At 46.5% G+C, this 17,379-nt stretch overlaps 1 protein-coding gene across 2 annotated transcripts; it reads left to right on the plus strand.

Moving 5' to 3' along the window:
- Window positions 1-1,289: 1,289 nt before the first annotated feature.
- Window positions 1,290-16,360, plus strand: LOC106573997 (transmembrane gamma-carboxyglutamic acid protein 1). Of its 2 annotated transcripts, none has more exons than XM_014149485.2 (4): window positions 1,290-1,435; window positions 12,065-12,110; window positions 13,127-13,290; window positions 13,930-16,360. In XM_014149485.2, exons 1-4 carry the CDS (start codon window positions 1,376-1,378, stop codon window positions 14,314-14,316), a joined length of 657 nt encoding a protein of 218 aa, XP_014004960.1. In that variant the 5' UTR covers window positions 1,290-1,375; the 3' UTR covers window positions 14,317-16,360. The 2 variants fall into 2 exon arrangements, with proteins under 2 accessions (XP_014004960.1, XP_014004961.1); XM_014149486.2 differs by lacking the exon at window positions 1,290-1,435 and adding an exon at window positions 11,054-11,295 and having other exon boundaries at window positions 13,930-16,358.
- Window positions 16,361-17,379: the final 1,019 nt, after the last annotated feature.

Raw genomic sequence — 17,379 nt, forward strand, 5'->3', positions numbered from 1 at the left:
TACCCCCCCCTCCCCCTCCCCCTCCCCCTCCCCCTCCCTCATGGGGAAACAGGGGATATGAAATCGCATTTTTATAATTGAACCTATTCGATTCTTATTTCCACAAGGAAGTATCCAGCAATTAGCTATTAATGATTTTTAGGGGGGAAAAGACTGTCCCACTCCCACACACATTTGATTATTACTATGAAAGGCAATTTATTCCAAAGTTGCACATTTGATTTCAAGTGCAATTATTTTATCAACATAGGGGTTTTCTGACAAGTGCAATTATTTCATTTGATTCATGGTTCATTTCACTCCCATCATGTCTAGACCCATACATGATGTGTTGAGTGTCAATTTCAAATTACTGGCAAATGTGATCCCTGACTGGAGTTTGATTAGACACTGTGAATTTTATATTTTGTGACAAGTAAATAAACTAAAAATGAATAGGCTTTTCCTAAGCTTGTAAACTGAATTACTCAACACACTGGGCACAAGCGGCTTAGCCCCCTCAATTAAACCGTTAACCCCCTCCGTCTTAGTGTTATTCCTCTATATAAAAATAGCGTGACAGGTTGGCGCAAAACAAATCTGTATCTCCACTGTGCTGTGTCAGCACAATGGACATGACATGCCGATGTGTGTTTAGGGGGGCTATGTAAAGCCACTGGGTGGTTAGGTGTGACTCCTTTGGGTTTCCATAAAAAGCGAGAGAAAAAAGTATGTTCCTGCAACACAGAAGTAAGACTGGAGACTACATGGCTGCTGAAGGCAGTGACGGACCCCGGCTTTAAGTTTACGGCCACCATGGTGCACAGCCCTAGGAACATGTCTCAGGACTACCTGGCCTGATGACTCCTGGTTGTCCCCAGTCCACCTGGTCGTGCTGCTGCTCCAGTTTCAACTGTTCTGCCTGCCGCTATGGAACCCTGACCTGTTCACCGGACCTTCTGTTTTTGATTGATTGATTCAGCATGTTGGATGCTGTCATTGGTGAAATGTCAGAACAATTCATCGAATGCAACGGCTAACTGGTGGAGGCCCTTTGTGCCCTTGACCTAGAGAGCCATGACTTTCTAGATGTGAAAAAAGTGAAACCACTGCTGAATCTAAGCAAAACAGATTCGGTGGAAGCTGAGTTTTTGCAGACTGAAATCATCCACTCTGTCTCCAGTGAGGACAAATGGACCCCACTTGATATCCTACAACGATTCTCTGGGCCTCTCTATGCTATGCCGACCGTGCTTACTGCACTGAAACAGGGACTGACTTAGGGTGTCCGCAGCTACATGCGTGTTCAGTCAACACAGAAGAAGCATGCTACACCCGAGAAAAGCTCATCTGGCATTTGAGGGGGATCTTACAAGAATTTTTCGGGGGGAGAGGAATGGTCGATTATTCAGGAAGTTCCATAGAGCATCAAGGAAGCTGCAACTCTTTTGAAAAGGTAAGATTGAAACAATCTACCTGGTTGGTTTCTGTCATAATCTTGCTTTAGGGCGCGTATGGTGCTGATAGAGCGCAGCGAGATTTCGTGCCATTGAACCTGTCAATTCTTGTTCAAAACCTTTGGTTATTGTGGTATAGTGTGATATAAACATAATTCAATATAATTCCAATGCAAGAGCCCAAATGACACCCCTGGGTATAGCTACATATTGGTAAGTTTCATCATAGAGATAGATAGGCTACAGTCTATTATGGTCGTCTCGGTAACCTATTGTTTTTTGAGTCTCTAAATATTGGAAAAGTGTTTATGCTAGGCTGGCATTGCTTAATTGATTACGTGGGTCGAATTGGATTCACAGACGTGTATTGCATCACAAAGCGTAGCTGAACTCATGAGCGAGCGACATGATTTCCCATGTTTGAAGATGCCCTGTATAGGCCTATTTATTTAGAAAGATGGCTATGCATGGCTGCATCTCACTGTAGTAGGCTGTAGGCTGCATCTCACTGTAGTAGGCTGTAGACTGCTTCTCACTGTAGTAGGCTGTAGGCTGCATCTCACTGTAGTAGGCTGTAGGCTGCATCTCACTGTAGTAGGCTGTAAGCTGTAGGCTGCATCTCACTGTAGTAGGCTGTAAGCTGTAGGCTGCATCTCACTGTAGTAGTCTGTAAACTGTAGCCTGCATCTAACTGTAGTAGGCTGTAGGCTGCATCTCACTGTCGTAGACTGTAGGATTTAGGATACATCTCACTCCAGTAGGCTGTAGGCTACATCTCATTGTAGTAGGCTGTTGGCTATATCTCACTGTGGTAGACTGTAGACTGTAGTCTACATCTCACTGTAGTAGACTGTAGGCTTTAGGATACATCTCACTGTAGTAGACTGTAGGCTGTAGGCTGCATCTCACTGTGGTAGGCTGTAGGCTGTAGGCTGCATCTCACTGTAGTAGGCTGTAGGCTACATCTCATTGTAGTGGGCTGTAGGCTGTAGGCTGCATCTCACTGTAGTAGGCTGTAGGCTGTAGGCTGCATCTCACTGTAGTAGGCTGTAGGCTGTAGGCTGCATCTCACTGTAGTAGGCTGTAGGCTGCATCTCACTGTAGTAGACTGTAGGCTGTAGGCTGCATCTCACTGTGGTAGGCTGTAGGCTGTAGGCTGCATCTCACTGTAGTAGGCTGTAGGCTACATCTCATTGTAGTGGGCTGTAGGCTGTAGGCTGCATCTCACTGTAGTAGGCTGTAGGCTACATCTCACTGTAGTAGGCTGTAGGCTGTATCTCACTGTAGTAGGCTGTAGGCTGCATCTCACTGCAGTAGGCTGTAGGCTGCATCTCACTGTAGTAGACTGTAGGCTACATCTCACTGTAGTAGGCTGTAGGCTGTAGGCTGCATCTCACTGTAGTAGACTGTAGGTTGCATCTCACTGTAGTAGGCTGTAGGCTGCATCTCACTGTAGTAGTCTGTAGACTGTATCTCACTGTAGTAGGCTGTAGGCTGCATCTCACTGTAGTAGGCTGTAGGCTACATCTCACTGTAGTAGGCTGTAGACTACATCTCACTGTAGTAGGCTGTAGGCTGTATCTCACTGTAGTAGGCTGTAGGCTGCATCTCACTGCAGTAGGCTGTAGGCTGCATCTCACTGTAGTAGACTGTAGGCTACATCTCACTGTAGTAGGCTGTAGGCTGCATCTCACTGTAGTAGACTGTAGGTTGCATCTCACTGTAGTAGGCTGTAGGCTGCATCTCACTGTAGTAGACTGTAGGCTGTAGGCTGCAACTAACTGTAGTAGACTGTAGGTTGCATCTCACTGTAGTAGACTGTAGGCTGTAGGCTGCATCTCACTGTAGTAGACTGTAGGTTGCATCTCACTGTAGTAGGCTGTAGGCTGCATCTCACTGTAGTAGACTGTAGGCTGTATCTCACTGTAGTAGGCTGTAGACTGCATCTCACTGTAGTAGACTGTAGGCTACATCTCACTGTAGTAGACTGTAGGCTGTATCTCACTGTAGTAGGCTGTAGGCTGCATCTCACAGTAGTAGACTGTAAGCTGTAGGCTGCATCTCACTGTAGTAGACTGTAGGCTTTAGGATACATCTCACTGCAGTAGACTGTAGGCTACATCTCACTGTGGTAGGCTGTAGGCTACATCTCACTGTGGTAGGCTGTAGGCTACATCTCACTGTTGTAGGCTGTAGGCTACATCTCACTGTGGTAGACTGTAGGCTACATCTCACTGTGGTAGGCTGTAGGCTACATCTCATTGTAGTAGACTGTAGGCTGTAGGCTACATCTCACTGTGGTAGACTGTAGGCTACATCTCACTGTGGTAGGCTGTAGGCTACATCTCACTGTGGTAGGCTGTAGGCTACATCTCACTGTAGTAGGTTGTAGGCTGCATCTCACTGTGGTAGACTGTAGGCTACATCTCACTGTGGTAGACTGTAGGCTACATCTCACTGTGGTAGACTGTAGGCTTTAGGATACATCTCACTGCAGTAGACTGTAGGCTACATCTCACTGTGGTAGACTGTAGGCTACATCTCACTGTGGTAGACTGTAGGCTACATCTCACTGTGGTAGACTGTAGGCTTTAGGATACATCTCACTGCAGTAGACTGTAGGCTACATCTCACTGTGGTAGACTGTAGGCTACATCTCACTGCAGTAGACTGTAGGCTACATCTCACTGTGGTAGACTGTAGGCTACATCTCACTGTGGTAGACTGTAGGCTACATCTCACTGTGGTAGACTGTAGGCTTTAGGATACATCTCACTGCAGTAGACTGTAGGCTACATCTCACTGTGGTAGACTGTAGGCTACATCTCACTGTGGTAGACTGTAGGCTGTAGACTGTAGGCTGTAGGCTACATCTCACTGTGGTAGGCTGTAGACTACATCTCACTGTGGTAGGCTGTAGGCTACATCTCACTGTGGTAGGCTGTAGGCTGTAGGCTACATCTCACTGTGGTAGACTGTAGGCTGTAGGCTACATCTCACTGTGGTAGGCTGTAGGCTACATCTCATTGTAGTAGACTGTAGGCTGTAGGCTACATCTCATTGTAGTAGACTGTAGGCTGTAGGCTACATCTCACTGTGGTAGGCTGTAGGCTGTAGGCTACATCTCATTGTAGTAGACTGTAGGCTGTAGGCTACATCTCACTGTGGTAGGCTGTAGGCTGTAGGCTACATCTCACTGTGGTAGGCTGTAGGCTGTAGGCTACATCTCACTGTGGTAGGCTGTAGGCTGTAGGCTACATCTCACTGTGGTAGGCTGTAGGCTGTAGGCTACATCTCACTGTAGTAGACTGTAGGCTGTATCTCACTGTAGTAGGCTGTAGGCTGCATCTCACAGTAGTAGACTGTAAGCTGTAGGCTGCATCTCACTGTAGTAGACTGTAGGCTTTAGGATACATCTCACTGCAGTAGACTGTAGGCTACATCTCACTGTGGTAGGCTGTAGGCTACATCTCACTGTGGTAGGCTGTAGGCTACATCTCACTGTGGTAGGCTGTAGGCTACATCTCACTGTGGTAGGCTGTAGGCTACATCTCACTGTGGTAGACTGTAGGCTACATCTCACTGTGGTAGGCTGTAGGCTACATCTCACTGTGGTAGGCTGTAGGCTACATCTCACTGTGGTAGACTGTAGGCTACATCTCACTGTGGTAGGCTGTAGGCTACATCTCACTGTGGTAGACTGTAGACTACATCTCACTGTGGTAGGCTGTAGGCTACATCTCACTGTAGTAGGTTGTAGGCTGCATCTCACTGTGGTAGACTGTAGGCTACATCTCACTGTGGTAGACTGTAGGCTACATCTCACTGTGGTAGACTGTAGGCTTTAGGATACATCTCACTGCAGTAGACTGTAGGCTACATCTCACTGTGGTAGACTGTAGGCTACATCTCACTGTGGTAGACTGTAGGCTACATCTCACTGTGGTAGACTGTAGGCTGTAGACTGTAGGCTGTAGGCTACATCTCACTGTGGTAGGCTGTAGGCTACATCTCACTGTGGTAGGCTGTAGGCTACATCTCACTGTGGTAGGCTGTAGGCTGTAGGCTACATCTCACTGTGGTAGACTGTAGGCTGTAGGCTACATCTCACTGTGGTAGGCTGTAGACTACATCTCATTGTAGTAGACTGTAGGCTGTAGGCTACATCTCATTGTAGTAGACTGTAGGCTGTAGGCTACATCTCACTGTGGTAGGCTGTAGGCTGTAGGCTACATCTCATTGTAGTAGGCTGTAGGCTGTAGGCTACATCTCACTGTGGTAGGCTGTAGGCTGTAGGCTACATCTCACTGTGGTAGGCTGTAGGCTGTAGGCTACATCTCACTGTGGTAGGCTGTAGGCTACATCTCACTGTGGTAGACTGTAGGCTACATCTCACTGTGGTAGACTGTAGGCTGCATCTCACTGTGGTAGGCTGTAGGCTACATCTCACTGTGGTAGGCTGTAGGCTACATCTCACTGTGGTAGGCTGTAGGCTACATCTCACTGTGGTAGACTGTAGGCTACATCTCACTGTGGTAGGCTGTAGACTACATCTCACTGTGGTAGGCTGTAGGCTACATCTCACTGTAGTAGGTTGTAGGCTGCATCTCACTGTGGTAGACTGTAGGCTACATCTCACTGTGGTAGACTGTAGGCTACATCTCACTGTGGTAGGCTGTAGGCTACATCTCACTGTGGTAGACTGTAGGCTTTAGGATACATCTCACTGCAGTAGACTGTAGGCTACATCTCACTGTGGTAGACTGTAGGCTACATCTCACTGTGGTAGACTGTAGGCTACATCTCACTGTGGTAGACTGTAGGCTGTAGACTGTAGGCTGTAGGCTACATCTCACTGTGGTAGGCTGTAGGCTACATCTCACTGTGGTAGGCTGTAGGCTACATCTCACTGTGGTAGGCTGTAGGCTGTAGGCTACATCTCACTGTGGTAGACTGTAGGCTGTAGGCTACATCTCACTGTGGTAGGCTGTAGGCTACATCTCATTGTAGTAGACTGTAGGCTGTAGGCTACATCTCATTGTAGTAGACTGTAGGCTGTAGGCTACATCTCACTGTGGTAGGCTGTAGGCTGTAGGCTACATCTCATTGTAGTAGACTGTAGGCTGTAGGCTACATCTCACTGTGGTAGGCTGTAGGCTGTAGGCTACATCTCACTGTGGTAGGCTGTAGGCTGTAGGCTACATCTCACTGTGGTAGGCTGTAGGCTGTAGGCTACATCTCACTGTGGTAGGCTGTAGGCTGTAGGCTACATCTCACTGTGGTAGACTGTAGGCTGTAGGCTACATCTCACTGTGGTAGGCTGTAGGCTACATCTCACTGTGGTAGGCTGTAGGCTGTAGGCTACATCTCACTGTGGTAGACTGTAGGCTGTAGGCTACATCTCACTGTGGTAGGCTGTAGGCTACATCTCACTGTGGTAGGCTGTAGGCTACATCTCACTGTGGTAGGCTGTAGGCTGTAGGCTACATCTCACTGTGGTAGACTGTAGGCTGTAGGCTACATCTCACTGTGGTAGGCTGTAGGCTACATCTCACTGTGGTGGGCTGTAGGCTGTAGGCTACATCTCACTGTGGTTGGCTGTAGGCTGTAGGCTACATCTCACTGTGGTAGGCTGTAGGCTACATCTCACTGTGGTAGGCTGTAGGATACATCTCACTGTGGTAGACTGTAGGCTACATCTCATTGTAGTAGACTGTAGGCTGTAGGCTACATCTCATTGTAGTAGACTGTAGGCTGTAGGCTACATCTCACTGTGGTAGGCTGTAGGCTGTAGGCTACATCTCACTGTGGTAGGCTGTAGGCTGTAGGCTACATCTCACTGTGGTTGGCTGTAGGCTGTAGGCTACATCTCACTGTGGTAGACTGTAGGCTACATCTCACTGTGGTAGGCTGTAGGCTACATCTCATTGTAGTAGACTGTAGGCTGTAGGCTACATCTCACTGTGGTAGGCTGTAGGCTACATCTCACTGTGGTAGGCTGTAGGATACATCTCACTGTGGTAGACTGTAGGCTACATCTCACTGTGGTAGACTGTAGGCTACATCTCACTGTGGTAGGCTGTAGGCTGTAGGCTACATCTCACTGTGGTAGGCTGTAGGCTACATATCATTGTAGTAGGCTGTAGGCTGTAGGCTACATCTCACTGTGGTAGGCTGTAGGCTACATCTCACTGTGGTAGGCCGTAGGATACATCTCACTGTGGTAGACTGTAGGCTACATCTCACTGTGGTAGACTGTAGGCTACATCTCACTGTGGTAGGCTGTAGGCTGTAGGCTACATCTCACTGTGGTAGGCTGTAGGCTGTTGGCTGTAGGCTGTTGGCTACATCTCACTGTGGTAGGCTGTAGGCTGTAGGCTAAATCTCACTGTGGTAGGCTGTAGGCTGTAGGCTACATCTCACTGTGGTAGGCTGTAGGCTGTAGGCTGTAGGCTGTAGGCTGTAGACTGTAGGCTGTACGCTGTAGGCTGTGGGCTGTAGGCTGTGGGCTGTAGGCTGTGGACTGTAGGCTGTAGGCTGTAGGCTGTGGGCTGTAGGCTGTGGGCTGTAGGCTGTAGGCTGTGGACTGTAGGCTGTAGACTGTAGGATACATCTCACTGTGGTAGACTGTAGGCTGTAGGCTGTAGGCTGTGGACTATAGGCTGTAGGCTGTAGACTGTAGGATACATCTCACTGTGGTAGACTGTAGGATACATCTCACTGTGGTAGACTGTAGGCTGTAGGCTGTGGACTGTAGGCTGTAGAGTGTAGACTGTAGGATACATCTCACTGTGGTAGACTGTAGGATACATCTCACTGTGGTAGACTGTAGGCTGTAGGCTGTGGACTATAGGCTGTAGGCTGTAGACTGTAGGATACATCTCACTGTGGTAGACTGTAGGATACATCTCACTGTGGTAGACTGTAGGCTGTAGGCTGTAGGCTGTGGACTGTAGGCTATGTTGAGTTTATTTTGATCTCCATTTGCCTTTTGTTTACTGTGTTGGTTTACTGTTACTGTAACTGGCCTAAATATAGATTGTGTCATGCCTTTATCGATCGGATATTTTGTTTACTCGCCTACTACTTGGTACCGCTGGTTTGTTCTGTTCTCATTCATTCGCAGTTATGCCGGTATTCTAAGCCAAACTGCTATTCAGTATTTTTGTTTGCGTGCATGAATAACTAGGCTACTACTTTCAGCATTTAGTTTGTATTATTTTGCATTATTTTGGTAAGACAGCTTGGCTGTTTGTAATAGGTGAATTGCCCTATCTATCTTGTAGCCTATATGACCAAAACAGCAAAGCTGTAGGGTGCTGTCCATTGTGCTGCTACAGCGCAGAAGAGATTTCAAAAGCACTCAATGATCTCGGAGTCTTTGCATTAAAACTTTATGTTTATTGTGGTATAGCCTGGTATAAGGAAAACTCAATAACATTCAGATGCAAGAACCCCCCCCAAAAAAAAATGTTTCCTCCTCGCCAATTTCAACTGCCCCCTTAGTCACTTTGTCCTGGCGCTAGGTCTGGGGCACAGACGTCAGTTCAATTTACACACTTCTGCTTCATCTTTGATAGTGTGGTTGAAAACCTATTATCTGGCAATGACCAAAATATAGGGACATAAAATCCTCTTTGTCGTAGGGTCGACCTTCCACCTCTGTTGTCTTGGTTGGAACCTTTTGTTCACCTAAAAACAATTCCCCAAGGCATTAGAATTGCACCAGAGGTACAGACGGGAGATGATCCACGTGGTTAGATATGGTATGGATCATGCATCCCACTGGGGAAAAAATGTCATTTCAACAACAAACAATCATGTGTTTGTTCTTTCTTGAATTAATGTGTGTGTGTTTGGTTTTACTATCCTTGTTGCGAACAGAAGTCCCCACAAGGGACAGTTTTTTTTTAGGATTAAGGGGTTTGTGTGTGATGAGCCACTCAGTACCTTGCTATTCCCCTGTGAGGATCCTGATTACTATGTTTTATTTAACTAGGCAAGTCAGTTAAGAACAAATTCTTATTTACAATGACGGCCAGTGGGTTAACTACCTTGTTCAGATTTTTACCTTGGCAGCTCGGGGATTTGATCTGGCAACCTTTCGGTTACTGGCCCAATGCTCTAACCACTAGGCTACCTGCCGCCCCTGATGTGTAATCATCAGAGATGATGTAAAAAGGCCTTGCCACGAGACACACTCGTCCTAAAGTCCTAGCATACAGATGCACACACACACACATACAGGCGTGCATGAACGCACACAAATAAATGCACACACACTCACACGCATTTAGCCTATGGCACGCACACCCACCCACACCCACCCACCCACCCACCCACCCACACACCCACACCCACACACACACACATCCACACACACCCACCCACCCCCACACACACGCACACCCACACACACCCACCCCACACACACACACACACACACACACACACACACACACACACACACACACACACACACACACACACACACACACACACACACATCCACACCCACACACACCCACACACAGACACATTGTTTGGGGTTAGGCTAGAGCTAGGCGATATAAAAAAATCCATATCGCGATAAATTGCCTGAATTGATGCGATAAAGATAAATAGAATGCTAAGATTATAACATTAATGTGCACAACAGTTATTTTTTTATTTTCATGATCCTTTAACCTACTGATACTAGTTTGATGGTTTTAGCCATCAATTGTCCCATTAACAATCACACAAACTTCACATTTCTCAAGTACAGACTACTTATCGTAAGGAAGGATATCAGCAGAATGCCTACTATAAGAGCTCAGTAAGGCCAAATCCACAATCTTCTGTGAATCAGTGCACCATCTAGGCCATGTATACCTAAAGATCCTAACCTCTTGATGAGCTGGGGTTATAGTCCTACTAACTTGGTTGGTGTTTTAGGGTTACGAAGGCCGCTACAGCTACACTACCTCCGTCCTCTGGGAAATGTGCCTGGCTCGGCATTCATCACTGTTTCTAGCTCCTCACGTGCCTCCTGGGTACACCGCCAATGGTCTCAGGGAAGTGGCGTCCTACTTCTGACACCAGTGCTGCGAGTTCAGGGGATAGCCTGCCCTGAATGGGATGGAAACCCACAACCTTGGTTCTGTCAGTCTGACATCTAAACTATTGCACCAGAGATGTACAGTCAATCTACAGTAAATGTGTTGGCCAATGGTGTTTGTGATATAGGATACTAGAATATTGTCATCACTTTAGGTTTATAGATTGATTGATAGTCTGATGCTACTGAGACCAACAATTAAAGTATACTGTATAGTGCTATCTTTTTATGTTATTCAAGAGATCATTTAGTTGATATGTCATTTCAGTGCACAGTGCAGCACACATTTTGTTTCTAAAATGCTTAGTGCCTAGACTATGGTAGAGCAGTGCAGAACCTAAAGACCAAAGTCCATGCACTGACTGCTGTTCACTCAGGAGTCAATGCCGCAAGACCATGGGAACCCCATAAATCAAGTTTGACATGCAACATTTCCTGGTGCATAGCACAGGGTGGTCTACAAAGCTCCATGAACCGAGAGTAGTTTCTGGACTATTTCATTCTTGCTGCACACTCACTCCCAGTTGGATAGTAATTCATAATGTAAAACTAATAATGATTGTGTAGAAATAGCACATAGAAGGGATTTGATGTCAGTCACTTGGTATGATGCGAGTTCTCTGTGACTAAAATTCCTGTTGACTGTCCCTTTAAACTGGAACAAGAAAATAGCTTTTGAACGGGCTTTTGCGCGTGCGTAGCAATATAATGGGGTCGAGGCGATACTGGAGTACAGAGCGCATTCCTAAAGGAAAATAGGTAAATAAAGTTCAATTCTTTAACATTTTCATTTGACAAATAAATACCTTGAATATTTCGTGTGTTCTTGAAGCGGCCCGCGGAAATATCTCCTCATTGGAATGATAGGAGTCGCTTGTTACAATGTAGTAAAGCAGACCCGGAGATTGGTTGGATACAAATCATCCGCTTGTCAGCAAGCGAACCGTTAACCGTTAACCGTTAGCAAGACAAGCGTCAATCTCAGATGTTATCCATGACACATATAGGCAGCTATAATAATAATAATATCGCCAAAGATTACATCATGTATTTGATATAGCAGTCACTATAACTTATGTTTTAATTCTTCAAAAATAAAACGCTTGAACAATTCACATCCTGTGCGGCTTTCCAGGAGACAGAGCTGGCGCGTACGGCGCTGTGTTTATTACATTTGTGTTGGTCTTTTAGGCTATTTCGGTCATGGCAGTAACATTCCTGTCACCCTGGTTAGCTTTGGGTCAGTCGGTTTTTAGCCACGGATGTCTGAAATTCACAGCACACTGCTTGTGACGGTCATTTCCATTGGGCGGTTGTCAGGGCAGCACTTCAGTGGGAATAATAGTGAACATTGACGCTCTGTGGGAAAAGTGTCCTGAACACCCAGTGGAAATGATGGCCTACTTTCTAGTTTGGATATGTATAATTCTGTAAATATCTGAACCACTTGTTGTATGACTCAGCTGTTGACCCGTTTCTGCTCATTAAAGTTGGTAACTGTTTTTGGTGAATGTTTTTCTATCAACAGACACTGTCACCCATCCCAAACAGACCAGAAGCAATCATGGGGAGTGGTAAGTTGTAGGCTATCCCCTCGGCCTACTAATCTACCTGCAGGGAAGGGCCTTGTTTAAACTCCATAACATGGTTGACCCAGGAAAATACAGTGAGTCTAATCTGGCATTCCTGGGGCGTTTAAACACAATATGGTTCCTGTCCACAGCCTCTGGTCTGATCCCAGATCAGCTAAACAGAGGGCTGCTCTGTCCGCCTGTCTTGATTCCAAGAGCTAGTTTCTCTTATGCTGGCCATGGTTGGCCCTTCTAATCAAAGAAGCTTTTGTTTTATACAGAAATGTAGTTAGTAGGCATTTCCCTCTTTTTCTACTTTCTTTGTATCAACCTCTGCCTCTTTTTCTCTTTGCCTCTCTCTATCCCGAGTGGCACAGTGTTCTAAGACACTGTATCTCAATACTAGAGGCATCACTACAGACACCCTGGTTCGAATCCAGACTGTATCACAAAGGGCCGTGATTGGGAGTCCCATAAGGCGGCGCACAATTGGCCTAGCATCGTCCGGGTTTGGCCGGTGGAGGCCGTCATTGTAAATAAGAATTTGTTCTTAACTGACTTGGCTAGTTAAATTAAATCCATGCCTCTCGCTATCTATCTCTCTCTCTCTCGCTCTCTCTATCCTCTCTCCCTCCTCTGTCCCTCCCTCTTTCTCTCTCTATCCCTCCCTCTCTCTGTCCCTCTCACTCTCTATCCCTCTCTCTCTATCCCCCTCTCCTATATCTCTCTCTATCCCTCCCTCTCTTTTTCTCTCTCTATCCCTCTCTCCTATATATTTCTCTCTATCCCTCCCCTCTCTGTCCCTCTATCCCTCCCTCTCTCTCTACCCATCTCTCTCGCTCCCTCTCTATTCCTGCTTCTCTCCGTCTCCCTCTCCACCTCCATCCCTCTCTCTCTCTATCCCCCTCTCCGTCTGTCTCCATCTGTCTGTCTCTCTCTCTCTCTCTGCCTCTCTGATCTTCCTTTCTTTTTCTCCCTTCTCTTTCCCTCCCTTCATGTTTTCTCTCTCTCTCTGACAGTGTTCTTGCCGTCGGACCTCGCCAACACAGTGCTGAGGCGTCTGCGCAGGGACAACGGCTACCTGCTAGAGGAGATCCGTCAGGGCAACATCCAGAGAGAGTGCAGAGAGGAGATCTGCACATACGAGGAAGCCAGGGAGGCCTTTGAGAACGATGAGAAAACTGTGAGTGAGACGCACGCAACCAGGGTTGGGGTGAATTCCATTTCAATTCAGGAAGTAAATGCTAAGCATTAAGGACAATTTGAATGTTTGACTTCCTTGTTGACTTTCTAAATTGAAATGGAATTGACCCCAACCCTGTATGCAACACACACAATTCTCTTTGTTTTGCTCTTGCTCCCTCATTGAGAGACACACATTCTCACTCTAACAAAAACACTTGTAGTCCTACTCCAGTGTGCTGGCCAGTGGAATGTTCCTGTTTTTCAGGAAGGGGTGATAGTCAGCAAGAAGAGCAGCTGACTCCTTGAGAAAGAGAGAGAGCTGCTCAGTAGGGAGAGGATCATTACAAGATCTATTGTCAGGGTGGGAAGGCACAGTCAGTCACGCAAAGGGATGTAGTGCATCACACACATACGGACAGCTGTGTGTGTGTGTGTGTGTGTTTTTTCTGGAGCGTGACATTCAGAACGTTGCAGATGGAAATGGCATTTCTAGAACATTCCATATTACAGTGAAATCTTGATTATTTGTTACATTCACGCTCATTTCTTTGTTATATTCTTTAACATATAACTCAATGCCCCTTGAGTTTATTCTAAGCGGATAATTCTGAAGGTGTATCTCTCTGATTGGCTGCAGCAACAGTTCTGGGAGGAGTATGTGCGGGAGAGCAGTGGCGGGCAGCAGTTGGAGGGCAGAGTCCACTCCCTTTACCTGATCCTCCCCTTGCTCCTGGTGCTCCTGATCTCCGGCGTGGCCATCACTGTGTGGCGCTGCCACTCCCGCAAGCGCTCGGAACGCAACCCCGCCCTGGGCCACTCCCACCGGGACCCCACCTTATCGTTGGTCTCCATGGACCAGCTCAGCGTCAACAGCAGCCCTGCCGACCCGGGCTCGGAGGTCACGTCGGCGAGGGGAGGCAGAGGAGATCCACCCCCATCCTACGAGGAGGTGGTCGGCCACACAGATGTGCACATAGAGACAGAGCCTCCGCCGTATGAGGACATCATTGGCCATGGGAAGTGAAGTGACCCCCCCCCCCTCCATGCCCCGTCTCAACTGACCCTTCTCCCTCTCTGGCCCCCATCCAGCTAGATCAGGGGTGTCAAACTCATTCCATGGAGGGTCGTCTGTCTGCTGCGGTGTTTTTTCCCCTCTCAATTCAGACCTAAACCAGCTGAGGGGAGGTACTAACTAATCAATGACCTTCATTTATCAATCAGGTCCAAGGGAGGGAAAACCTCAGTGGAATAAGTTTGACACATGAGCTTAGATCCTCCTGCCCTGTCTCACCCTCCGTCTCACCTCCCTCTAACTGTTATGTTACTACACTAACTCAGAGGTGTTGGATGCAATAACGCTGATGCTTGCACTGACCATTGGATAGGGGTGGAGTGATGGTGATGATGATACCAAATGTTTGATTTTGATATACCCAAATGTACAGTTATTTAACCATACATCAGTGATGTTATGACTATCCTGGAGGTTTGAGGCTTGATGAATGGTGCATTGTAGGGTGTAAAGTAAAAAAAGAAAACGGTTCTGATTTCCATACTTCTAAAAAAGGAAATATATATATATATATATATTTCCTTTTTTATATATGGCAAAAATTTTTTTTACAATTCACTATATATATATATATTATATATATATATATATATAATATACATACATACATAATATATATACACACACACCGGTAGTTGTTTTGAATGTTCGGGGAGTGAATAAAAAGTAAAATAAAAAAAGTAGTCATTTTTGCCATACATTTTGGTTAGCCAGTAATGGCTTTGTACACGTAGACTTGGATGGGTCTATCCCAGCGTCATATGAATTAGTCAGGGACAGTCAATATTCTCAGACCACATTCCCTACGGCTGCATCCCAAATGGTACCCTATTCCCTATGTAGTGCACTAATTTTGACTAGTCCACATGGGTAATAGTGCACTAAATAGGGCATAGAGTCTCCGTGTGACATTATGGGAGCTGTGCTGGCATGCAGCGCAGGCGTGACCTGCGAGGGAACATGGGACAGGAAGCTACAGACAATTACCCATTCTCTCTCTTTGGGCTACAAACAGTATTAAATGTCACTACGCACAGTGTGTGTGTGTGAGAGCGCATTTTTCTTTTACTGTGGATAACACTGACTATATTGATAATAACAGTGTGAATAACATGAGGTGTGTGACAGAAGGCACTGGTGTTGAGGATCAAACTGAGCCGTTTGATAATGAATACTAGGACACAGTTGGTTTGGTTCTACTCAGCACTACTCACCAATAATATGATCAGCTATTGGTCAACTGTATATTTTATATGCTAATTATGCAGCTGGGGGACTAAATGCAGACATCCTTAACACTAAATATCTGCGTAATATTCATTATTATAAGTGATATTGATACATGTAATATGACAAATGGCCCTGTAAACACTTATTTCTTGAGACAATGTAGAGTTTGACCGGGGTTCAATCTTATCCGCGTCAAAGTGCGTTGACATTTTAACAGTAATTCCCGATTGTGCCGACATTGCAACGTTTCCTGTTAATGGGATCTCAGCGAACGCAGGGAACATTGCCTTTAGAAGGCGTATTGTCGACAGCGTTCTACGGATTGAAGTACGGCCTTTGTCTGCACAATAATATTTACACAGTAATTGTGCAGTTTCTCAACAACGCTTGTGTGATTATTTTTGTAGATGTTTTTGCGTTGCATCACAACCATTGTGCCAAATGTGTTATACATCAGTTGTAGGACTTGAGTGTGCACGGGGCCTGTGTAATCTGTACACCGGAGATGTATGAGAGGACTGACCTGTGGAAATGCAGCACTTGTCCCTATGCTATATGACCTGTGATTGGGATGTGCTGGTTGAGGTAGCCATTTTGCTTGGGTTTATGGCCCTATCCAGAAATGGCCCTTACCCCTTAAACCAGGGATCTCCAATCCTGTTCCTGGAGAGCTACCCTCCTGTATGTTCTCTCTCCAATCCTGTTCCTGGAGAGCTACCCTCCTGTATGTTCTCTCTCCAATCCTGTTCCTGGAGAGCTACCCTCCTGTATGTTCTCTCTCCAATCCTGTTCCTGGAGAGCTACCCTCCTGTATGTTCTCTCTCCAATCCTGTTCCTGGAGAGCTACCCTCCTGTATGTTCTCTCTCCAATCCTGTTCCTGGAGAGCTACCCTCCTGTATGTTCTCTCTCCAATCCTGTTCCTGGAGAGCTACCCTCCTGTATGTTCTCTCTCCAATCCTGTTCCTGGAGAGCTACCCTCCTGTATGTTTTCACTCCAATCCTGTTCCTGGAGAGCTACCCTCCTGTATGTTCTCTCTCCAATCCTGTTCCTGGAGAGCTACCCTCCTGTATGTTCTCTCTCCAACCCTGTTCCTGGAGAGCTACCCTCCTGTAGGTTCACTCCAACCCCAGTTGTAACTAACCTGATTCAGCTCATCAACCAGCTAATTATTAGAATCAGGTGTGTTGGACTGAAAACCTACAGGAAGGTAGCTCTTCAGGAACAGTGTTGGAGTGAGAACCTACAGGAAGGTAGCTCTTCAGGAACAGTGTTGGAGAGAAACCCTACAGGAAGGTAGCTCTTCAGGAACAGTGTTGGAGAGAAACCCTACAGGAAGGTAGCTCTCCAGGAACATGGTTGGAGAAACCCTACAGGAAGGTAGCTCTCCAGGAACAGTGTTGGAGAGAAACCCTACAGGAAGGTAGCTCTTCAGGAACATGGTTGGAGAAAACCTACAGGATGGTAGCTCTCCAGGAACAGTGTTGGAAAGAAAACCTACAGGAAGGTAGCTCTCCAGGAACAGTGTTGGAGAGAAAACCTACAGGAAGGTAGCTCTTCAGGAACAGTGTTGGAGAGAAACCCTACAGGAAGGTAGCTCTTCAGGAACAGGGTTGGAGTGAAAACCTACAGGAAGGTAGCTCTTCAGGAACAGGGTTGGAGTGAGAACCTACAGGAAGGTAGCTCTTCAGGAACAGGGTTGGAGTGAGAACCTACAGGAGGGTAGCTCTCCAGGAACAGGGTTGGAGAACCCTTCCCTAAACACTGAGATCTGAGAGGATTTGAT

Source organism: Salmo salar, chromosome ssa16, assembly GCF_905237065.1.
Source record: "Salmo salar chromosome ssa16, Ssal_v3.1, whole genome shotgun sequence".
NCBI lineage: Eukaryota > Metazoa > Chordata > Actinopteri > Salmoniformes > Salmonidae > Salmo > Salmo salar.